Source organism: Saimiri boliviensis, chromosome 4 (assembly GCF_048565385.1).
Source record: "Saimiri boliviensis isolate mSaiBol1 chromosome 4, mSaiBol1.pri, whole genome shotgun sequence".
NCBI lineage: Eukaryota > Metazoa > Chordata > Mammalia > Primates > Cebidae > Saimiri > Saimiri boliviensis.
Window position 1 is genome coordinate 60,555,857 of NC_133452.1, and position 24,575 is coordinate 60,580,431.

The 24,575-nt window shown below is 41.6% G+C and overlaps 2 protein-coding genes across 9 annotated transcripts in view; one reads left to right on the forward strand and one right to left on the reverse strand.

The window, feature by feature from the left end:
- The window catches only part of SESN1 (sestrin 1), a 112,100-nt gene extending 111,373 nt beyond the window's left edge, over positions 1 to 727 (forward strand). For all 3 annotated transcript variants that reach the window (XM_003935944.4, XM_074397623.1, XM_010346453.3), the window contains exon 10: positions 1 to 727. This exon is cut by the window's left edge and continues 448 nt beyond it. The gene's annotated coding sequence lies outside the window, so the exon portion shown is untranslated.
- Positions 1 to 24,575, reverse strand: part of ARMC2 (armadillo repeat containing 2) — a 161,726-nt gene that overhangs the window by 22,853 nt on the left and 114,298 nt on the right. For all 6 annotated transcript variants that reach the window (XM_074397618.1, XM_003935942.4, XM_074397616.1 and 3 more), the window contains 3 exons: positions 22,977 to 23,109; positions 22,158 to 22,318; positions 1 to 7,892 (listed from right to left, as the gene is read on the reverse strand). The exon at positions 1 to 7,892 is cut by the window's left edge and continues 22,853 nt beyond it. In XM_074397618.1, the coding sequence (XP_074253719.1) occupies positions 7,735 to 7,892; positions 22,158 to 22,318; positions 22,977 to 23,109 (452 nt within the window). In that variant the 3' untranslated portion in view covers positions 1 to 7,734. The remainder of the gene's footprint in view (positions 7,893 to 22,157; positions 22,319 to 22,976; positions 23,110 to 24,575) is intronic.

Genomic DNA, 24,575 nt, shown 5'->3' on the forward strand with positions numbered 1-24,575 from the left:
GACTTAAGCTTTATACATAAAGAATTTTAGAAGATCTTGGTGCTGCTATTCCTGCTGGAGGAATGAATAGATTGACTGTTAAGCTATTAGTAATAAAAGTGAACATTGCTACTATCTGAGCCTACATACATAACTTGTGTGATTTCAGATTAAACTTGCATTATGTGTTAATTTTTTTGCATCGAAAAAAGCATAGAGTTCCTACTCACACAGCTCAGCAACAACCATTTTGATGGTAACAGTTCATTTCTTTCATTCATTTTTTAAATTCAGGATTCTGGATGATATTATGGCATCCTTCAAGATTTTCTTCAAAAAGCAATCCTAAACGAAAGTGTATAAATTATAAGAAACTGGCTATATTTTGATATGTGGTTTCACAAGATACTGACACTGGAGGGCAGCTGTCTTGTGCAGGATTTTTGTGCACTGAAGTTATGGGACATGTTGCTGTAGACTGCTGTGCAGTCCTGGGTGCATTCTGTGTCTCTGCTTCTGCCTGCCTCCTGGTCCCCACTGTAAAAGGTTGTGCAGCTCCTTAAATAATAAAGCTGGAAAATATTTTTAGCCAGGTTATAAAATTTGATTTACAAAAATACTAACTTTGTTTGAAATCCAAACAGGTTTGAAAATATGTATTAAGTACTTTGTATTCTGGAAGCGTGAATTGCTTTTGAAGTCTGTCAGTATTATTGGTATTTTTCAATAAAGAATAATTTTTCTCCAATTTTATTTGCTGTCTCAATCTCTTAAAAAGTCATGACTTCACTATTAGTAACAATTCTTTCTCTCTACTTTCATAAGCCAACCAGATTCACACTTAAATAATGCTGTAATCATGAGACTACTTTCAAATGGCAAAACACTTGAAGCCATTTTGAAAGATACAAAGAGGAGTGCACCCTCTTCAGAATCTTATTTAAGACCATTTTTTTATCTTGGAAATGACTGGTATGGCTCTTTGCCTGCTCCCTTTTTGAACTGCGATGTTTTAGAGTTCCAATAGAATTTTACAATTATTAGAAAGGATTCATCAGGAAGAGACTAAAGAACAAAAAAATCACACTGTATCAGACAAGTAGATATAGCTCTTAAGTTTAACTGAAGCTGTTGTGATAATATTACTCCTCAAAACACTGAGTCAATCTAGTGCCTGTAAATGTATGGGGTAGTGTGGAAGTAGGGGTTGGGAAGGATCAATTTTGAATAGAGGTGCTACCTGCCCTCAAGGATATATACTGTAGTGAGAAGACAAGACTATAACCTTAGCTAGAAATAGACTACTATCATCTTCAATATGTTTTATATTTAAAGAAACATAAGTTCATTGCCCATTGAATATGCATCATGCCATTGTCCTCGTCTGTCTGCTGCTGAGTTCTCTCACCATAGCAATACAATTTAACCCAAGAAGTAAGGATGCACTGGAAATAGTTAAAATTTTACTCATCCCGTTTCTGCTTTGTTCCTCCTCTTGAAAATACAAAATTTCCGGTAGAGATTCTAATCAGCAGTAGAGTGATCACAAAACAAGATCAACTGGAATGCATTTAGTCCACTGGAACTTATAATCACTTAGAAATTAAAATCAAAATTTTAATGAGTCAAAAAATATGTTTATACCTAAAGTAATAAAAATGCATGTGATACAAAGTTAATGTTTCAGTGCCTTCCATTTAACAGGTGCTTCCTGTTACTCAATATTTTCTCAAAACTGAACACACTGGGATTTCTAATGTTACTATATAATCTTTGAAACCAGTTGTTTCCAAAATAATTAGGGAAGGTATATTGCACTGGGGATATCAAAATATTCCCCCACCATAGGAAAACTTTTTTCTAAAATAATCATGAAAAGATTTCTGGTTGAGGTTCCTAGGATTCAAGAGTTAAAATCTAAGGGGTTTTTTGGTCATATTTGGGAAAACTTTTTTATTAGGCCAAACTTAATTATCTCTAAGAATGAAATTCATTTTGACCCACACCACTGGGAGAAAAGTGGATAAGTAAAACTTGTTGGGTAAGCATTTTTTATCAATATACTCTGAAATTTTATTAGCATATTTCTGTGTGTGAATATCATATCCAAATCATCATACTAGCCTTTTGCTGTAGCTGGTAGATGGGAAGTAATGTCAGCAAGATGATGGACTTGGGAACTCAGCATCCTCATTCTCCCAGAGACACTGAGTTAACAATATATGGGCCAGAATATCTTTGTAAGAACTCTAGAAACCAACTGGGAAACTGCAGCACTTAGGCAAATGCAAAGCCAGGAAAAGGCTGCACCGAAAGGCTAGAAAAGTTTGTGCATTTTGCTCACCCTAGCTCTTCCCCAGCAGAGAATGGTATGATTAGGAGGAAGCATAAATTCAGCAAAGTTGCAGGCTACAAAATCAATACACAAATATCAGTCACATTTCTATACACTAACAATGAATGATCAAAAAAAAAAACAATTCCATTTACAATAGCATCAAAAAGAATAAAATACTTAGGAATAAACTTAACCAAGGAGATACATGATCATCTGAATGTGATGATCTGAATGTTTGTGTCTCCCCGCCCCAGATTTGTATGCTGAAATGTAATCCCCAATGTGCTAGTATTAAGAGGTAGGCTTTTAGAAGGTGATAAGGTCAAGAGGGCTCTGCCCTCATGAATGGGATTAGTGCCCTTATAATAGAGGCCTGGGGAGCTCACCTTCCACCATGAGAGAGGACGCAGCTAGAGTGTGCCATCTGTGAGGAAGATGATACTCACTAGGCCCCAAATCCTTGATATTGGACTTCCCAGCCTCCAGAACTGTGAGCAATAAATTTCTGTTATCTATATATAACTTACCCAGTCTAAGGTATTTTGTTACAGCAGCCTGAACAGACTAAGACAAAAGACATAAACACTGAGAACTTAAAGCAGCAATCGCCAACCTTTTTGGCACCAGGGACTGGTTTCATGGAAGACAGTTTTTCCATGGACCCAGAGTGGATGATGCAGTGGGGGATGGTTTCAGGATAAAACTGTTCCACCTCAGATCATCAGGCATTAGATCCGTATAAGAAGTGCACAACCCACATCCCTCGCATGCACAGTTCACAATAGGGTCAAGCTCCTAGGAGAAGCCAATGCTGCAGCTGATCTTACAGGAGGCAGAACTCAGGCAGTAATGCTCACTTGCCCACAGCTCACCTCCTGTTATGTGGCTGGTCCATGGCCCACGGGTTGGGGATCCCTGCTGTAAAGCATCACTAAGAAATTAAAGACACACAAAAAAATGGAAAGACATCTCATGGTCCTGGATTGGAAGACTTAATATTGTTCAGGTCACCCAGAGTGACCTACAGATTCAACGCAATCTCTATCAGAATGCCAATGGCATTTTTCACAGAAGTAGAGAATTCCATGGTAAAATTCATCTAGAATCTTCAAGGAACCCTAAATAGCCAAAACAATCTTGAAAAACTGTAACAAAGTTGGAGGTTTCACACTCCCTGATTTCAAAACCTATTGTAACACGATAGTAATCAAAATAATGTGGAACTAGCAGAAAGTCAAACATATAGGCCAATGGAATAGGGTCCAGAAATAAATTCTCACATATATGGCCAAACGCTCTTTAGCAAGGGTGCCAGGACCACTCAACACGGATAGGACAGTCTCTTCAACAAATGGTGCTAGAAAAGCTAGATATGCACATGCAAAAGAATGAAGTTGGACCCTTATATTTTAAACTCAAAGACCTAAATATAAGACCAACAACTGTAAAACTAGATGAAAACACTGGGGAAACATTTCAAAACATTGGGTTTGGCAATGATTTCTTAGATATGACACAAAGTATAGACGAAAAAAGACAACTGGAATTATACCAGACTTAAATATGTTTGTGCATCAAAGGACATAATCAACAGTGAAAAGGTAACCTATGGGATGGGAGAAAATATAAATCATGTATTTGGTAAGGGTTTAATATCCAGAATATATGAAGAATTCCTACAACTCAAAAAACACACAAATAACTAAAAAATTGGGCCAGGTACAGTGGCTCACATCTGTAATCTAGCACTTTGGGAGGCCAAGGCAGGTAGATTATGAGGTCAGAGATCGAGATCATCCTGGCCAACATGGTGAAACCCCGTATCTACTAAAAATACGAAACTTAGCTGGATGTGGTGGCGCGTGCCTGCAATCTGCTGGGATTACTCAGAAGGCTACGGCAGGAGGCTGGCTTGAACCCAGGAGGTGGAGATTGCAGTGAGCCGAGATTGTGCCACTGCACTCCAGCCTGGTGACAGAGTGAGACAATGTCTCAAAAAAAGGGGGGTGGGGTGGGGGGCAAAAGACTTGAATATATATTTTTCCAAAGATAATATACAAATGACCAACAAAAATTATGAAGAAGTACTCCGCATGACTATAAGAAATGTAAATCAACATTAAAATGACACATTACCTCACACCCATCAGGATGGCTACTATTTTTAAAAATCCCAAAATAACAAGTGTTGGTAAGGATGTGGGGAAATTGAAACACTTACATGGTATTGGTGAGAATATAAAATGATAATCACCACTCTAGAAAACACTATGGAGGTTCTTCAAAAAAATTAGAAATACAATTCCCATATGATATAGCAATTCCACTTGCTGTGGACTGAGTATTTATGTTCCCCCCAAATTCACAGGTTGAAGCTATATGGTCTTTGGGAAGTAATTAGGTCATTAGTGGGGAGCTCTCTTGAGTGGCATTAAACCCTTATAAGGAGACAGATGAGAGATGATCTAACAAGAGGGCCTTCACCACAACCTGAACTGGCCAGCACCCTGACCCTGGAGTTCCCAGTCTTAAGAACTGTAAGGAATGAATTTAAGTCACCCAAACTATGATATTTTTGTATCTCGCCTTGAACTAAGACATCTCTTCTGAGAATATACACAAAAGAACTGAAAACAAGATCTCAAAGAGATATTTGCACACCTATATTCATGGCAACATTATTTACAATAGCCATAATATGGAGGCAACCCAAATGTTCATTGACAGATGAATGAACAAAATGTGATATATACATAGAACAGAATATTATTCAGTCTTAAAAAGGAAAGAAATTGGCCAGGCATAGATGCCTCACACCTGCAATCCCAACACTTTGGGAGGCTGAGGCAGGTGGGTCACTTGAGGCCAAGAGTTTGAGAACAGCCTGGCCAACATGGTGAAACCCCATCTCTACTAAAAATACAAAAATTAGCCAGGCATGGATTACAGGTGAATGCCTGTAATCCCAGAGGCAGGAGAATCACCTGAACCCGGGAAGTGGAGGTTGCAGAGCCGAGATCATGCCACTGCACTCCAGCCTGGGCAACAGAGACTGTTCTGAGACCCTGTCTCAGTTACAAAAAAAAAAAAAAAAGGAAATTCTATCACAGGCAACAACATGGATGTACCTTGATAATAATATGCTAAGTAAAATAAACCAGTCTCACACACACACACACACACACAAAACAAATATTGTATGGCTCCACTTATATGAGATACCAAGTAGTCAAAGTCATAGAAACTGGAAGTATTAATAGAATGATGGTTGCCAAGTGCTGGGGGTGAAAATGGGGAGTTGTTGTTTGGCAAGTATAGCTTCAGTTTATGAGATGAAACAGTTCTAGAGATCTGTTGCAGAACAATGTGAATAAACTTAAACTACTGAACTGTACTCTTAAAATGGTTAAATGGTAGACTGTTATTTTTTTTTAACCACAGGTTTTTTTGTTTGTTTTAAATAGATGGTTCCAAATGGCCCAGCATGTACGTGGGTCTGAGGGGAGCAGTTCAGTGTGGAAGAGAATTGGCATAATGGGATCCCACCATACGTTACTATATTAGTTAAAAATATAAACGGGGCTGTTTGGGGAGAGTTTGATTTTTCTTTTTCACTAAAAGTAGAATAAATAGCTTGCTATGGAGGAAATACAGACTTACATCTGTGAATGTTTTAGACAAATTAGTCCCTTTGACTTAAACTGATTTCATCTATTGGAGTGAATCTACCAACATATACTTACGTTACGGACTACAAGAAGGTGAGTGTCCCTAGAGGATTTTGCTGAGCCATATCAGGTATGAGCCCCAGACTAGAACCACTCTTAGAAAGTCTATTTGTTCCTGAAAATGTAGGTTTTTTTATTTTTTTAAGACAGTGTCTTATGCTGTTACTTAGGCTGAAGTGCAGTGGTGCAATCTCGGCTCACTGCAACCTCCGCCTCCCAGGTTCAAGAGATTCTTATTCCTCAGCCTCCTGAGCAGCTAGGGTTACAGGTGTGTGCCACCACGCCTGGCTAATTTTTGTATTTTTAGTAGAGATGGGGTTTCACCATGTTGGCCAGGCTGGTCTCAAACTCGCAACCTCAGGTGATCTGCCCACCTTAGCCTTCCAGAGTGCTGGGATTACAGGCATGAGCCACTGTGCCCGGCTAGTTTATTCTAATAGGCTTCAGAAACCCATGCAATCTGGGATGCCTGCTTTTACCCCATGAGTCTTGGTACTTTGTAGGGTGAGAAATAAACTGTTAATAAAAGGCTTTCTCTAAGCAGAGTAGTAAATGTACTTTTTGTTGTTGCTGAGATGAGGTCTCACTTTGTTGCCCAGGCTGGTCTTGAACCCCTAGCCTCATGGGATCCTCCTCCCTCAGCCTTCCAAAATGCTGAATTATAGGTGTGAGCCAGTAAATTCATTTTTATTTTCAACTCATATTCATTTGGCTAGTATAGGACAACAATAGTAATCTCAGTTTTTTGTTTTTTAATCATTTATTCAAAGGCCAAACTCATCCTAGCTCATAAAGTGCTTGTCATCATCATGTTCTCGAGCATCCACTCCACGTCATACACTGGATGTGCCATTTGCCCATTTAATGGTTTGTTCTAAACTACACTACAGTAAAATAAATATGATTCCCATTTTACAGTTGAAGCTCCAGAAATTAAGTTACTTGTTTAGGCCCACACAGCTTACAGGGAGAGCAAGGATTCAGGCTCAGGTCTACCATTCACCTAAGCCTACGTGCTTTCAATACATTACATCACCTGCCAAACACAGAGAGTTACAATTAAGAGGACTGTCTTAGTCCAGTCATTTTATTTCAAATGTAAAGATACTCTTGTTTTAATCTATTTTACTTATTTAATAAAGAATAGACAGCCCAAAGCAGTTTTCTCTATGATTTTCTGCTTACTCCTTCTCTTTACTATTAGGATCAGAAAAATACTGGTACCTAGAGAGAACATTTATTATTTGATGTAGTAAGAATTAACAGAGATCCTATGTTGTAATGTGTTCCATTCATGCTGACTACCCTTCTTTATAATCTAACAGCCTTTACTGCACAGTTCATTTAACTTATGAACACTTTAATTCCAAAATTGCTAAATCAAGATTTTAAGACTAGAACTATATTATTTAATGGAGAATAGAAGAAAAAGTCATTTACTTAAAAATGCATATATTTTCATCTTACATTTCTCTTAACAGGAAATATAACATGTATATTCATTTTTCCATAATACCCTAAAAAGAATAAATGCTTATTTAAAAAAAAAATACTTTGGCTACTCACTAAAAGCAGTTCTTGAAAAACTTTCCACATTTGTTAATGCTGAAAAAAATATTCATATTTGTTACCAGTTCTTAAGAATGAGGGAGACGTGACTTCCTGTTTCTACTGTTAACTTGCATCGTGTTAGAAAGAGGGACCAGGCAGGGGTTCCAGGAAGGTGTGATGCCTCCGAATTCGGTTTAGAAGCTGCTGTGCCACAGGTTTGAATTCTGTTTCCCAGTGGAGTTTGTGATACTTTTTTAGGTCTGGATCAAAACTGCCATCCAGTGCTAGTTCTTCATCTGTATTAGAAAAAATTTAATTATAGCATTATTGGGAATTGCAATCCTATTGAATATAGTTTCATTTTGATGATATGAGTTAAACTCACCCAGGGTCATCCTTTAATACTAACATAACACAAGATAGGATTTCAGAGAAGTTCTTTACTCTCTTCTGTTCTTCATGAATGCATATTATTTTATTTTATTTTATTTTATTTTATTTTATTTCATTTGGAGAGGCAGGGTCTCCATGTATTGCCCAGGCTGGTCTCCAACTCCTGACCTCAAGCGATCCTCCCACTTTGGCACTCTGGGAGTGCCAAAGTGCTAGGATTACAGGTGTGAGCTACCTCACCCAGCCCATTATTTTAAAATTAGTATATTTTGGTATCTTAATTTAAACGGGCAAAATTTTTTTCCAAAAAAATCTGGCCAGGTGTGGTGGCTCACACCTGTAATGCCAACACATTGGGAGCCTGAGGTGGGAGAAATGCTCGAGCCCAAGAGCTCAAGATGAGCCTGGATAACACAGTGTCACCTCAAAACAAAATTAAAAGATTATCTGGCTTTCCAGGCAAGATGGCCAATTAGACACAACTCCAGCGCACAACACCCAGCAATCCAGAGATCTCCTAGCTCCAACTGAGGTACCAGGTGCATTTCAATGGGTCTGGTCCAGTGGTGAGCAAAGCCCACTCAGGGCAGATCGAGGCAGGGAGGGGTGCTGCTTCACCCAAAAGTGCATCTGACTGGCAAGTCGGAGGCTCCCCCTCTGGCACTCCGGTCCAGATAAGCGCTTCCCCCAAGGCCTCAGCAATACACAGAACAGGGGATCTTTGCCAGTCAAGCACCAGGAATTACAAGCCCAGAGTTGAATGAGCTATCGCCCCCTCCCCCCGCCCTGAGGGAGAGGGAGAGGGAGCTGTAAGCTGGAGCAGCTGGGCAGGCCCCTACCCTTGACTGGAGAGAGAGGAAGCTGAAAGGGGGAGATGGCTGGGTGAGGCTGGGCGGGTCCCTACTCTCCCCCACAAACCCCAGAGGTCTGAAGCTCTGACTCTAGTGAGTTGCTCAGCCAGTGCCACAGTCTGAGATGAACCCTGAATGATCCAGCCCAGGGGAGGAAGGACACAACCCACCACTAGAGGGGTGGGACTGGGCTACATGTTTTAACAAAAAACACAGGAAGCCTACATAGCAATGGGACGGCATTCTTGACAACCCAGCAGCGCCTACGGGTCATCGGGTCATCGTAAGAGGCAGGCCTAATCTCCCAGTATAAACAAAAAAGACATAGGAAGCTTTCCTAGTAACCTGAAGGAGTCCCTAGAAACCCAGTAGTGCCCCCCACAGGCAGACAAGGGACCTCATTCAAGCAGTTGTCTGACACCACAGCCAGGTAAATCCACAAAGATGAGAAAAAAACAGCCCAAAAAATATGAAACCATCAAAGACCAGAACACCTCTTTTCCTTCAAGGGATCACAACTCCTCAACAACACAGGGTCACAACTTGACTAAGGAGTGTGATGAATTGACAGAAACAAGCTTCAGAAGGTGGATAATAACAAACTTTTCTGAGCTAAAGGAACACGTTCTAACTCAATGCAAAGAAACCAAAAACCTTGGAAAAAGTTTAAACAAAATGCTAACTAGAATAACCAGCTTAGAGAAGGACATATATGACTTGATGGAGTTGAAAAACAGCACGAGAACTACGTGAAGCAAACACAAATTTTCATACCCAAATTGATCAAACAGAAGAAAGGATATCAGAGATTGAAGATCAACTCATTGAAATAAAAATAGAAGGCAAGACAAGAGAAAAAAGAGTGAAAAGAAATGAACAAAGCCTCCAAGAAATATGGGATTATGTGAAAAAAAACTAATCTACGCTTGATCGGTGTACCTGAATATAACGGGGAGAATGAATCCAAGCTGGAAAACACACTCCAGGATACTATCCAGGAGAATTTCCCAAGCCTAGCAAGGCAGTCCAAATTTCAAACTCCACAAAGATATTCCTCAAGAAGAGCAACCCCAAAGCACATAATCCGCAGATTCACCAGGGTTGAAATGAAGGAAAAAATGCTAAGGGCAGCCAGAGAGAAAGGTCAGGTGCACCCACAGAGGGAAGCCAATCAGACGCACAGCAGATCTCTCAGCAGAAACCCTACAAGCCAGAAGAGAGTGGGGGCCAATATTCAACATCCTTAAAGAAAAGAACTTTCAACCCAGAATCTTATATCCAGCCAAACTAAGCTTCATAAGTGAAGGAAAAATAAAATCCTTTACGGGCAAGCAATTATTGAGAGATTTTCTCACCATCAGACCTGCCCTACAAGAGCTCTTGAAAGAAACACTAAGCACGGAAAGGAACAAGTACCAGTTACTGTAAAGCAAACCAATCGGCAAAGACCAAAAATGCGATGAAGAAAATGAGTCAACTAATGGGAAAGAAAACCAGCCAGTAACAAAATGGTAGGATCAAATTCACACATAACAATATTAACATTGAATGTAAATGGCCTAAACACCCCAATCAAAAGACACAGACTGGCAAACTGGATAAAAAGTCAGAACCCAACAGAGATGGAAACCCATCTCACATACAAAGACACACATAGACTCAAAATAAAGGGATGGAAGACGATTTACCAAGCAAATGGAGAACAAAAAAAAGCAGGGGTTACAATCCTAGCCTCTGATAAAATGGACTTCAAACCAACAAAGATCAAAAGAGACAAAGAAGGACACTACATAATGGTAAAAGGATCAATCCAACAGGAAGAGCTAACTATCCTAAATATATACGCCCCCAACACAGGAGCACCCAGATACATAAAGCAAGTTCTTAATGACTGAAAATGAGATTTGGACTCCTATGCAATAATAGTGGGAGACTTCAACACTCCAATGTCAATATTAGACAGATCAACAAGACAGAAAATTAACAAGGATATTCAGAACTTGAATACAGAGCTGGACCAAGCAGACCTAATAGATATATATAGAACACTCCACCCCAAATCCACAGAATATACATTTTTCTCAGCACCACATTGTACTTACTCTAAAATTGACCACATCATTGGAAGCAAATCACTCCTCAGCAAATGCAAAAGAACAGAAATCATAACAAACAGTGTTATCAGACTACAGCACAATCAGACTAGAACTCAGGATCAGGAAACACACTCAAACCCACACAACCACTTGGAAACTGAACAACTTGCTTCTGAGTGTCAATTGGATAAACAATGAAATGAAGGCAGAAATAAAGATGTTCTTCAAAACCAACAGAATGGAGACCCAACTTACCAGAATCTCTGGGACACCTTTAAAGCAGTGTCAAGAGGGAAAGATAAAAAAACTCAAAAGCAAGCAGAAGACAAGAAATAACTAAGATCAGAGCAGAACTGAAGGAGACAGACACAAAAAAAACCCTTCAAAAAAAATCAATAAATCCAGGAGCTGGTTTTTTGAAAAGATCAACAAAATACACCACTAGCCAGTAATAAAAAAGGAAAAGGAAAAGAATCAAATAGATGCAATAAAAAATGATAAAGGGGATATCACCACTGGTCCCACAGAAATACAAACTATCATCAGAGATTACTACAAACAGCTCTACTCACATAAACCAGTAAACCAGGAAGAAATGGATAAATTCCTAGACACTTGTACTCTACCAAGACTAAACCAGGAGGAAGTTGAAACCCTGAATAGACCAATAACAAGGGCTGAAGTAGAGGTAGCAATCAATAGCCTACGAACCAAAAACAGTCCAGGTCCAGACGGGTTCACAGCCGAATTCTACCAGATGTACAGAGAGGAGATGGTTACATTCCTTCTGAAACTGTATCAAACAATACAAAAGGAGGGAATCCTCCCTAACTCATTTTATGAGACCAACATCATCCTGATACCAAAACCAGGCAGAAACTCAACTAAAAAAGAAAACTTCAGGCCAATATCCATGATGATCACTGATGTAAAAATCTTCAATAAAATACAGGCAAACAGATTGCAACAGCACATCAAGAAGCTTATCCATCAAGACCAAGTAGCCTTCATCCTGGGGATGCAAGGCTGGTTCAACATATGCAAATCCATAAATGTAATCCATCACATAAAGGGAACCAAAGATTAAAAACCACATGATTATCTCAATAGATGCAGAGAAGGCCTTCAATAAAATTCAACAGTCTTTCATGGTAAAAACTCTCAATAAACTAGGTATTGATGGAACGTATCATAAAATGATAAAAGCTATATATGACAAACCTACAGACAATATCCTACTGAACAGGCAAAAGCTGGAAGAATTCCCTTTGAAATCAGTCACTAGACAAGGATGCCCTCTCTCACCACTCCTATTCAACATAATACTGGAAATTCTAGCCAGAGCAATCAGGCAAAAAAAAGAAATAAAGGGTATTCGATTAGGAAAGGAGGAAGTCAAACTGTCTCTATTTGCAGATGACAGGATTGTATATCTAGAAGACCCCATCATCTCAGCCCCAAATCTCCTCAAACTGATATGCAACTTCTGCAAAGTTCCAGGATACAAAATCAATGTGCAGAAATCACAAGCATTCCTATATACCAGGCGTCCCCAAACTGCAGCCCGCGGGCCGCATGCGGCCCCCAGAGGGCATTTATCCAGCCCTCCACCACACTTCAGGAAGGGGCACCTCTTTCATTGGTGGTGAGAGGAGCACAGTATGTGGTGGCCCTCCAACTGTCTGAGGGACAGTGAACTGGCCCCCTGTGTAAAAAGTTTGGGGACGCCTGCTATATACCAATAACAGAGAGCCAAAACAAGAGCAAACTGCCATTCACAATTGCTACAAAGAGAATAATATACCTAGGAATACAACTAACAAAGGATGTAAAGGACCTCTTCAAGGAGAACTACAAACCACTGCTCAACGAAATAAGAGAGGACATGAACAGATGGAGAAACATTCCATGCTCATGGTTAGGAAGAATCAGAATCATGAAAATGGCCATAGTGCCCAAAGTAATCTACAGATTCAATGCTATTCCCATCAAACTACCAATGACCTTCTTCACAGAACTGGAAAAAAACACTTTAAACTTCATATGGAATCACAAAAGACCCCACATAGCCGTGACAATCCTAAGCAAAAAGAACAAAACCGGAGGCATCACACTGCTGAAACTATAATACAAGGCTACAGTAATCAAAACAGCATGGTACTGGTACCAAAACAGTGACACAGACCAATGGAACAGAACAGAGACCCAAGAAGAAACACCACACATCTACAACCATCTGATCTTTGACAAATCCAACAAAAACAAGCAATGGGGAAAGGACTTCATGTTTATTAAATGGTGTTGGGGAAACTGGCTAGCAGAAAACAGAAACTGGACCCCTACCTGTCACCTTACACTAAAATTAACTCCAGATGGATCAAAGATTTAAACATAAAATATAACACCATAAAAACACTAGAAGAAAATGTAGGCAACACCATCCAGGACATAGGCATAGGCAAGGACTTCATGACTAAAACACCAAAAGCAATGGCAACAAAAGCCAAGATAGACAAATGGGATCTAATTAACCTCCAGAGCTTCTGTACAGCAAAAGAAACCATCATTAGAGCGAATCGGCAACCAACAGAAAGGGAAAAACTTTTTGCAATCTACCCATCTGACAAAGGGCTAATATTCAGAATCTACAAAGAACTAAAACAGATACACAAGAAAAAAACCCAAACAACCCCATTCAAAAGTGGGTGAAGGATATGAACAGACACTTTTCGAAAGAACACATATATGAGTCCAACAAACATATGAAAAAATACTCATCATCACTGGTCATTAGAGAAATGCAAATCAAAACCACACGGAGATATTATCTCACGCCAGTTACAATGGCAATCATTTAAAAATCTGGAGACAACAGATGCTGGAGAGGATATGGAGAAATAGGAACACTCTTACACAGTTGGTGGGAGTGTAAATTAGTTCAACCATTGTGGAAGACAGTGTGGCGATTTCTCAAGGATCTAGAAATAGAAATTCCATTTGACCCAGCAATCCCATTACTGAGTATATACCCAAAGGATTATAAATCATTCCATTATAAAGACACATGCACAGCAATGTTCACTGCAGCCCTGTGTACAATAGCAAAGACCTGGAACCAACCCAAATGTCCATCAATGATCGACTGGACAAAGAAAATGTGGCACATATACACCACAGAATGCTACGCAGCCATAAAAAACTAGGAGTTCATGTCCTTTGTAGGGACTTGGATGAGTCTGGAAAACATCATTCTCAGCAAACTGACACAGAACAGAAAGCCAAACACTGTATGTTCTCACTCATAGGTGGGTGTTGAACAATGAGAACACATGGAGTCGGGGAGAGGAGAATCACACACTGGGGGCAGTTGGGGGGGGGGAGAGGGGAGAGAGAGCGGGGGGTAGGGAGGGATAACATGGGGAGAAATGCCAGATACAGTACGCACCTAAAGTAAAATAAATAAATTAAAAAAAAAAAAAAAGATTTTCTGAGCATGGGAGTATGTGCCTGTGGTCCCAGCTACTCAGGAAACTGAGGTCAGGAGGATTGCTTGAGCACGGGAAACTGAGGCTGCAGTGAGACATGATCATGCCACTGCACCACAGCCTAAGTGACACAGTGAGACCTTGTCTCAAAAAATAAAAAAATCCTAGATTGAACTGAACCCTTATTTCAACGAATTCCTTAGCTTTTTATATGTAAGCTTGCATCCAAAAGTCAGATCACAATTTCTCAGAATAAACGACATAGTAATATGTTACTTCCTTATGTGTACATAGAAAAGTTAATTACTTCAAAGTTTAGATATGAAAGGAGTCAGGGAATCTTTTAGGATAGTAGCTCTGTAAATTTGACACTTTAAACTTTACTGAAAATCAGAACTTTGCGGGCTTGAAAGCAGCAGGGAAGCAGTACTTTGAAAAGACAAACTTCCACCCCCACACTCTCTCCATATCTGAAAACTGGGAGACCTTGGGAATCCCAAGGAGTATTAGAATCCCAAGTGAGCCCATGGGTAATGTAGAAAAGAACTTGTAAAAATAAAATGCAAAAGTACAACTTTGATTCTTAATCCAAGGGCATGCTGAATTCTGGGAACACCATAAATATATTCAATCCAAGTAGGAAGATAAACAGGCCACTGAGGTTTCTGTGCTGGTTGCCATGGCAATTTCACGTGTTGATGTCAAGCCTCACACCCTGTGTGACAGACTTCAGAAAAGTGCACTGACCTGCCAGTCAGATTAGCTCTGCCACTTCCTACATCTGTGACCTGAGGCCGACTTCTTAAATGGTAACCACTAAATCCTAAAACAATCACAGATGTTGCTACTTAAACTGCCAACTTTTTTTTTTTTTTAAGACAGAGTCTTGCTGTGTTGCCCAGGCTGGAGTACAGTGGTACAATCTTGGCTCACTGCAACCTCTGTCTCCTGGGTTCAACCAATTCTTTTGCCTTAGTTTCCTGAGCAGCTGGGATTACAGGCATGTGCCACCACGTCCCACTAATTTTTGTCTTTTTAGTAGAGATGGGGTTTTACCATGTTGGCCAGGCTGGTCTCCAACTCCTGACCTCAAGTGATCCGCCCACTTGGCCTCCCAAAGTGCTGGGATTATAGGTGTGAGCCTCTGTGCCCAGCTGCCAATACTTTTTTTTTTTTTTTTTTTTTTTTTTTTGAGACGGAGTTTCGCTCTTGTTACCCAGGCTGGAGTGCAATGGCACGATCTCGGCTCACCGCAACCTCCGCCTCCTGGGTTCAGGCAATTCTCCTGCCTCAGCCTCCTGAGTAGCTGGGATTACAGGCACGCGCCACCATGCCCAGCTAATTTTTTGTATTTTTAGTAGAGACGGGGTTTCACCATGTTGACCAGGTTGGTCTCGATCTCTCGACCTTGTGATCCACCCGCCTCGGCCTCCCAAAGTGCTGGGATTACAGGCTTGAGCCACCGCGCCCGGCCAATACTTTTTTTATAGGGCCAATTAAAATCCTATTATAAAATGCTTCATGACTCTGTTGATACCAGATTTTCTACACTGAATATTTGTGTACATTCACTGTGTACTTTGGCTTTACTGGTGTTAGTGTCACCATCCAGAGTAAGATAAAAGAGTCTGGAATCCCAGTTTATGCCTTCCTCTCATCACAACCAAGTGGTCAACTATGCAGTTCTGAGATAAGTTCCAGGCAGACACAAACACTTCGGCAAGGAGCGCCATGGAGATCCTGTAAGCAAACCTGGATCTCCCCACCCATGAGATAACCGGGCCCTGAGGGAGTAGAGTGCAGAGTGTGTGTGAAGCCTTCAAAGTTCTTCCTGTTTGGCTACTTCCAGACAAGAAGAGTTAGTCAGTCTCGGTGATTTCAGATTTCATTTCGTTTTTTTGAGACAGAGTCTGCTCTGGGGTGCAATGGTGTGATCTCGGCTCACTGCAAACTCCATGTCCCAGGTTCAAGTGATCCCTGTGCCTCAGCCTCCCAAGTAGCTGGGACTACAGGCGTAGGTGACCACATCAGGCCAGTTTTTTGTATTTTTAGTAGAGAAGAGGTTTCACCATGTTGCCCAGGCTGGTCTCGAACTCCTGACCTCAGGTGATCCACCCACCTTGGACTTTCAAAGTGCTGGGATTACAGACATGAACCACTGGGTCCGGCCAGTGATTTCAGATTTCTAGGCCGTCTTCCTGCTCACTGTTTTCCAGATTTTCTGAACATTAAACTTTTGTTGAAAAGTGAATTGTTGTATAAAAATAAAATTCCATTGTATGGAAAATGAATTCTGTTGTATAGAAACAATTCTGGGCCGGGTGTCATTGCCCATGCCTGCAATCCCATCACTTTGGGAGGCCAAGGTGGGTGGATCACCTGAGGTCAGGAGTTGGAGACCAGCCTGGCCAACACAGCGAAACCCCATCTCTACTAAAAATACAAAAAATTAGCTGGGTGTGGTGGCAGGCTCCTGTAGTCCCAGCTACTTGGGAGGCTGAGGCAGGAGAACTGCTTGAACCCAGGAGGCGGATGTGCCATGATTGTGCCGTTGTACTCCAGCCTGGGCAACAGAGCAAGACTCTGTCTCAAAAAAGAAAAAAAGAAATGAATTCTGTTGCAGAATTCCTCCTCTCCCAAGCTGCTGGCAGCTGCGCAGTGTAGCCTGGGCATGTCCTATCCCTTCCTCCTCCTAGGGCTTTGGTTGGATTTAGTGGTTTTAAGCAAAATCTCTGTTGAGTGTGTGGCTTTTTAAAATCGAATGTCAAAACCATGTAACTTGTCTTCAGGCCCAGCCTGTAGTTAATCCACTCTCAAACCATACTAATTCTAAATTGTGTTACACAGGAAAACGAGAGTAGCCAAACAGCTACAGGTAAGAGAAATGCGGCCTAAAGTTTCAGAGTAAATACAGCAACATACATTAAAAGTGTCATATAACATGGGGCATTAAATTTTGGACTTGTCCTGCCAAGAGCAGCAGAGGCTGATTGAGTAAAAATTTAGATCTATGATTTTTTTTTTTTTTTCTAAGAGACAGAGTCTCACTGTGTCACCCAGGCTGGAATGCAGTGGTGCAATCACAGCTCACTGTAGCCTCGAATTTCTGGGTTCAAGTGATCCTTCCACTTCAGTTTCCTGAGTAGCTAAGACTACAAACACACACACCCAGCTAATTTTTTTTTTTTTTTTTTTTTTTTTTTTTTTTTTTTTTACTTCTAATAGAGATAGGGTCTCACTAAGTTGTCCAAGTTGGTCTAAAACTCCTAGCCTCAATTAATTCTCCCACCTCGGCTTCCCAAAGTGCTGGGATTACAGGCATGAGCCATTGCACTCAGCCTTTGATTCTCTTATCAGGCAAGGCTGTCAAATGTTCTAGAAGTACCTGATAGCTCTTCAGCATAGGTTGGATGATGTGATCTTCCAACTTGAACATGGGGGCCCACTCTACCCTTGTCACCAAACGTCAGTGCCCACTGCCTCATCACTTACGATGAACATACAACAGCCTAGTGTGCTTTCCATTTGCAACAATAAACTGCACACGTGGTCATCAGGTGCCAGCTCCCCATAGAGGGGCTCCCCAGAGACTGGAGTGCTGAGCACGCCACTGAGAACTTCAGCATCCACACGCTGTTTATGAGTTCATAAGACATGACTGCAGTATAATGGGAAGTTTCAGACCATATTCTTCTTTCTTTTTTTCTTTTTATGTAAATTAAACAACATTTTTATTCTGAAAGATCTCAAGCACTTCTGAAGGGGATATATAAGCAGGGACCAGTAGAGAATAGTAATTCATTAAACAAGAATCGAGACATGATACTGTGAGAATGCCAAAGGGGGACAACAAAGTCATGCTGAGCATTTTGGATGGATTTTCTGAGGCGTCCTGCATTCTTTTTTTTTTTACTTTATTAACTGTACTTTAGATTCTGGGGTACATGTGCAGATCATGCAAGACTGTTGCACAGGTACATTCACGGCAAGGCCAGACCACATTCTTTTAAAGCCACTTTCCAGAATGGCTGTCAACATTCCAACAGTGTTGAGGATGTATTACTTCTCCTTTTCTTTTTCTAGTCACTCAGCAAGAAAAAGTTAGGTAGCTTGCATTACTACAGAAATTGCCATACCAGTATTTCCAGAAACAGTGCTCATACTTCAGCATGGGCCTTGTTAATTTAACGGCTTATCCTGTTTCCAAAATGGCCTGTTTTTGAAAGCTCCCTTTGTAAAAGAATTGAAATGCAAGTACACTCTCACCCACGTGCCCACTTCACTTGCAGCAGTCCCACTGCCCAGACACAGCCACAATCCTGTCAGAATTCAGGGTCTGGGTGCCCACTGCCACGAGAAAAACCACCAGGCAGCCCAGTCCCCACGGTTCCTGAAGAGTAGCTCTCCACCGCGTGAGAATCTGGGTGCTCCGTACAGCGGCTTGGCTCCCTGTGTTTATTTGATGTTATCTATTCCACAGTCCCCTTCCACGGGCTGGGGTGGAGTAAGGGTGTTCTAGGTAATGGAGCAGCTGAAAAACACAGGGCTACATGTTTGTTTTCGGATGAGAAGTTCTGTCTTTGCTACAACAGGACTTGAGGCAAGTCACGTAACTGTCCCAGACCTACTTTCCTTATCTGTCACCTAGATGATGGATGGCTTCAGAGACATCTTTCAAAAATAGAATAAATATACTTTTATGAGGATATAGCACTATTGAAACAAAGGTACCACCACGGTTAGCCAATCCACATGCAGCTATCAAGGACCTTCTTTGCATGAGGCCATATCCTTTTCCTAAGGTGGCTCAGTTGGAATGGGGAAATAAGATAAAACTCACAAAATAATAATACGGGATAATTACAGGACAAGTTACACAATTCATGATTGATTACTACATAAGTAGTATATATTTCCTATGACTAGCCTCTGACTGTGGGCTTCAGAAGCTACATGGGAAGGGCCTGCATTTGGAATAGGCAGATTGCGATGGGCAGGTAGGAAATGACACAGAACATGTGCAAAGGCACAGAGGCGGGAGAAGCACGACCGGAAGCCCCACTTGGCTATGGAAAAGTTGGGAATGGAGCGCAGTCAGCCCTTTGCATCCGCGGCTCCCGCACCCGCAGCTTCAACTAATCACAGAGAATATTTAAAACAACAACAAAAAGAACACAAATAAAAAACCCAGTGCGATAACCATTTACATAGCATTCACATTGCAGGTACTGTAAGCAGTCTACAGATGGTTTCATGCGTGCAGGAAGATGTGTGTAGCTGAAATGCTGATTCTATGCCATTTTATGTCAGGCACTTAGGCATTTGTATGGTATCCGAGGGAGGCCCTGAAACCAATCCCCCCCTAGATACCGAGGGGTGACTGTAACAGGCAGCAGGGCCCACTAAAGCCAAGTGCCTTCCAGGTACACTGCCCCTGCTGAGAAGCCAGCTGTGCCCACGCCTCCTTCTCTTCCATCTCTGGCCCCACAGCCTCACCATCCTTGTTATTTATGGCTGATTGCCCCAGACTTGGGTAACAAAGGAAACCACAGATAGCCTGTCACCGGGGAGCTGCTGCCTACACAGGAAAGCCCTGTGCCACAGGACAGTGACTCACCGAGCCAATCGTATCTTCCCCCTGAGTGGGTGGCATACGAAGGTGCACCAGCAACACAGACACAGACACACGGGGGGCAGCAAGTAGAAGCCTGGAGCAGCTGCAGCCATGATCTAGAAGGAGCCTCCAGGGATTAAGTGGGGCGAGAATTCTTTCCCTAACAGCAGACACAGCACAGCTGGGTCTCCAGAATGGCGGTGCCCAGGGGGAGCTCAGGACACCGCCTGCTGAGGGGTCACTTGGGACTCTGGCTCCTGCTTGGCTCTCTGGGAGGCTTTGAGCAGTATCTTGTTTCCTGGCTTCGTTCTTCTGTGTACACTCTTCCCTTAAACTCCTTTGCTAACAAGAGCAGAGGCTCTGGAGCCTAGCTAATATCAGACTCACCTTTGGAACTTTTAACACAGGTTCTCAGCCTCATCCCAGAGCTTCTCAATCAGAATTGCTAGGGGTGGGGCCAGGAAGGTGTTTTGGGTTTTTTGGGTTTTAGCTCCACAGCTGATTTGAATGCTCTACCACCACTGAGAATGGATTGAAGGCAGCCTGAACGTGCACTTCTGCTCCCTGCAACCTGAGACAGCTGAAGGCTCACGGAGCAGACGCCGAATCTCGATGATTTAAAACACATGCTCACTTTTTTTTTTCCTTATTGTGTTTTAAGACAAATATACAAAATTATATTTACCTGGAAAAAAACAAATTTCACATCAATCTAGCAAACCCAATTCTTTCAAATAATTCCTGCGTTCCAGTTCCTGTTTAATGGCATAGCATTACAATACTTAAGAGTTTCCAAAGCACGTCAGCCACCTTCTGAGGACTTGCTATGTGGCAGGCACTGTGTTAGGCACATATCTGCTCATTTATCACCCAACAACCCTGCAGGGTGGACATCAATTATCCTCATCTTGGAGATGATAAAATATAATTTCGGAGCGGCTGAGAATCTGTGTTTTTAAAAGTTCCACAAGTAAGTCTAATATGCAGCCAGGATTGGGAGCCTCTGCTCTGGTTAGTGAAGGAGTATAAAGGAAAGGTGTTTATTGAGCTTTCTCAAGTTGCAGAGAAGTTGAGCTCAAGATTTAAAAACTCAGCACCTATGGCTTCTGAGTGACCCTGAGCCTTTGCACATGGCCTCCCAGATCCAGTACAGTGGCCGGGCAGTAATGGGTACATCTCCTCTCTTTGGGAAAAAGGATTATTAAAAACACTCATTTGCTGACCCAAATCATTGTTTTTAGAATTAACCCAGGATGAAAAAAATTATCCTAAAATAATAAAATTTTTTAAATGTAAAAAATGATCCTGGCCAGCCAAGGTGGTTCACACCAGTAATCCCAGCACTTTGGGAGGCTCAGGCGGGAGGACTGCTTGAGTCCAGTTTGACACTGGCCTGGGTAACATAGCAAGACTTCGTCTCTACAAAAAAAAAAAAAAAAAAAAAAAATTTTAATTATCTGGGCATAGGGGTACGTGTCTGTAGTCCCAGCTAGAGAGGCTGAGGCAGGAGGATTGCTTGAGCCCAGGAGTTCAGGGCTGCAGTGAGCAGTGATCGTGCCACTGCATTCCACCCTGGGTGACAGAGCAAGACCCTGTCTCAAGAAAAGAAAAACACAATCTTCTTCCCTTGGATTTGTATCGGTGATTTCCTACCTTTCAAGGATATAAACCCCACTGTAATGCCAAATAGTCTCACTGGCCCTCACTCACATGATAATTAATGTAGCTAATTAAAATGTACAGCTTCATTTAAAAGCATGACTTAATTGAGTCCCTTTTAGCCCTATTTTCTCAATTACAACAGCGTCTACATCCTTGTGAACAACAAAAATACCTTTATGCTGAGCTCTTATATTTATGTACTCTAGAGAAAATGAAAAAAAAAAAAAAAAGAGCCATAAAGGAAATCAGGATTGTATCTAATGAGTTGAAAGCCCTTCTGTCCCCATTGTAAATAACATTCAGCCTCTTCAGATAGTTCCAAATTATAATAATCTTTAACATACTCTTATTGCTTTAGAAATAGAGTCACCCAAATGCATACTACTATTTATCCAAACAGGTCACAGAAAAAAATTATCTCACATTGATAAAACTCAGATTCATCATAGTCAAGTCTTACCTAAAAATGATGACAGCAGGAATAAGAGTGAGTTGGTGTCTTCATTTCCAAAACATGACGAAGCATTAGTGATGTTTTCACTGAAGTTCCATAAAGTTTTACAAACCAAGCAGGCCAGCTGCCAATCCGTACGACCAAAATCTCTTAAACAATCCACCAACCTGAGTTAATAAAATTCAAACTGATAAGTTATTAGGTCAGAATCTGTCTTTAATTTTAATATTGTTAGCATAATGATTATCCTTCTGTGATATGTAACATGCATTATGTATAATACAGAGATCACTTAAGATAATTTCTTATCTATAAATTTAAGTGGCTACATAGTAGCAATAATTTACTTCTGCTTTTTTTTTTTTTGGAGACAGTTTCACTCTGTTGCCCAGTCTGAAGTGCAGTGGCGTGATCTTGGCTCACTATAATCTCTGCCTCCCAGATTCAAGTGATTCTCCTCCTCAGCCTCCGGAGTAGCTGGGATTACAGGCATGCACCACCACACCCATCTAATTTTTGTCTTTTTAGTAGAGACAAGGTTTCACCATGTTGGCCAGGCTGCTCTTGCACTCCTGGCCTCAAGTGATCCACCCACCTCAGCCTCCCAAAGGGTTGGAATTACAGGCATGAGCCACCGCTCCCGGCCTACTTCTGTACTATTTTAAGTGTCCAGTGGAATCTAAACCCCCTCTTTAGCCTCAGCTTAGGGGCTTCCCAATGTTGAAACACCCTTGCCCCACAGGAATGATGAGAGAGGCCCAAGCTCCCGAGAAAACGATGTCCTTCAAATCCTGAGACAGTAGTACTCTACACATTGAAACTTACTTTTTAATGCCACCTCCTTCTTTGAGGATGACACGCTTGTCTTTATCCACAGTGAGATTGAGGAGAACACCACAGGCAGAAAAGCAGATATCCTGATGCTGGGCATCCAGCAGCGCCATCATGAACTTGTGTACTACGAGGGAAGAGAGTAAATGCAGACCAGTAAAAGCCCAGGGTTCCCAGCGGTCTCTTGTTTCACAAATGGTACAGGGGAAAGGGTGAGTGATTTGCAAACCCAGAACTCCTGTTAAGGGACTTAACTCATTCTTCCTACGGCTTTATCCACCATCCAGCAGTGGGTTCCCCAATACCCACCACTCCCAGAGCCGGGTTCCCCCAAACCCCAGATATTGCGAAACCTGCCCCAGGCAGCAGCTGCTTCTCCACAGCAGTGAAAGAGTCCCTGCTGGTGGAAAGGAGGGAACACAGGTGACACTCATCTAACTTCCCGTTGTTCTCAAGGGTTTTCCTGAACCTCCAGCAGCAACTCTCTTTAAATACAAAGCCCTGGAGAGGGGCATTGGCTCCTGGTGCGATCATTCCTGAAGTCTCCCAGGGCCACTCAGACTGCTGAAAACCAACCTATGGCAAGGCAGGCCTTCCAGTGCAGGGACATCTTAGGGCAAGACAGGTTCCCGCTTCAGGGGAATCGGTTTCCCTTACTCCTAGGAAATGGAACTTGGAAATGTTTGTCCTGTTTTCTTAACCCTCAGCAGAGGCTGAGCAAAGGGCTGGGGAACAGTGAGTAAAGTGTGTGCTCTGCCTCCTCCCAGGTCTGTGCAGCTGGGAGGGGCTGCCCTGTTCTAGCCCCAGCCCTATTGACTGGTTGGGCAGTGAGTTTGGCAGAGGCAACATCACATACATATGTGCTCTTAAGAGGCTAAACAGTGCATAACCAAACGTGCAGTTATCTGCGGTAGTGAGAGGATGGAGGATGTCTGCTGCTGCTGTTTTTTACATCTATATGATTGAAATTTTCCATTATGAACATGGTGAGTTACGTTTTTAAAATTATTCTTACATGAAATATTTGAGATCTATAAAGAGTAAAGGTATACTAATATTTGAGACAGATAAAAATATCTGAGACATACAAAGGGTATGAACATCTGAGTACCTGCCACAGTGTAAGAAATAAAACATTACATTCCAAACAGCATGTAGTATATAGTAAATCTATACAATTCTGGCCGGGCGCCATGGCTCACACCTATAATCCCAGCACTTTGGGAAGCTGAAGCGAGTTGGTCACCTGAGGTCGGGAGTTTGAGACCAGCCTGACCAACATGGAGAAACCCCATCTCTATTAAAAATACAAAATCAGCCAGGTGTGGTGGCACATGCCTGTAATCCCTTGAACCGGGGAGAATCGCTTGAACCAGGGAGGCGGAGGTTGTGGTGAGCCGAGATCATGCCATTGTACTCTAGCCTGGGCAACAAGAGTGAAATTCCATCTCAAAAAATTCTTATTTGTTGATAATAAGTAACATTATAGATCCAATTATAGTGTTCGGACATCCCTTTCCCTCTAAAGGTGAACTCTGTCCTTTTTAAAATTTAAAAAAAAAATTTTTTTTTTAGACATAGGGTCTCGCTCTG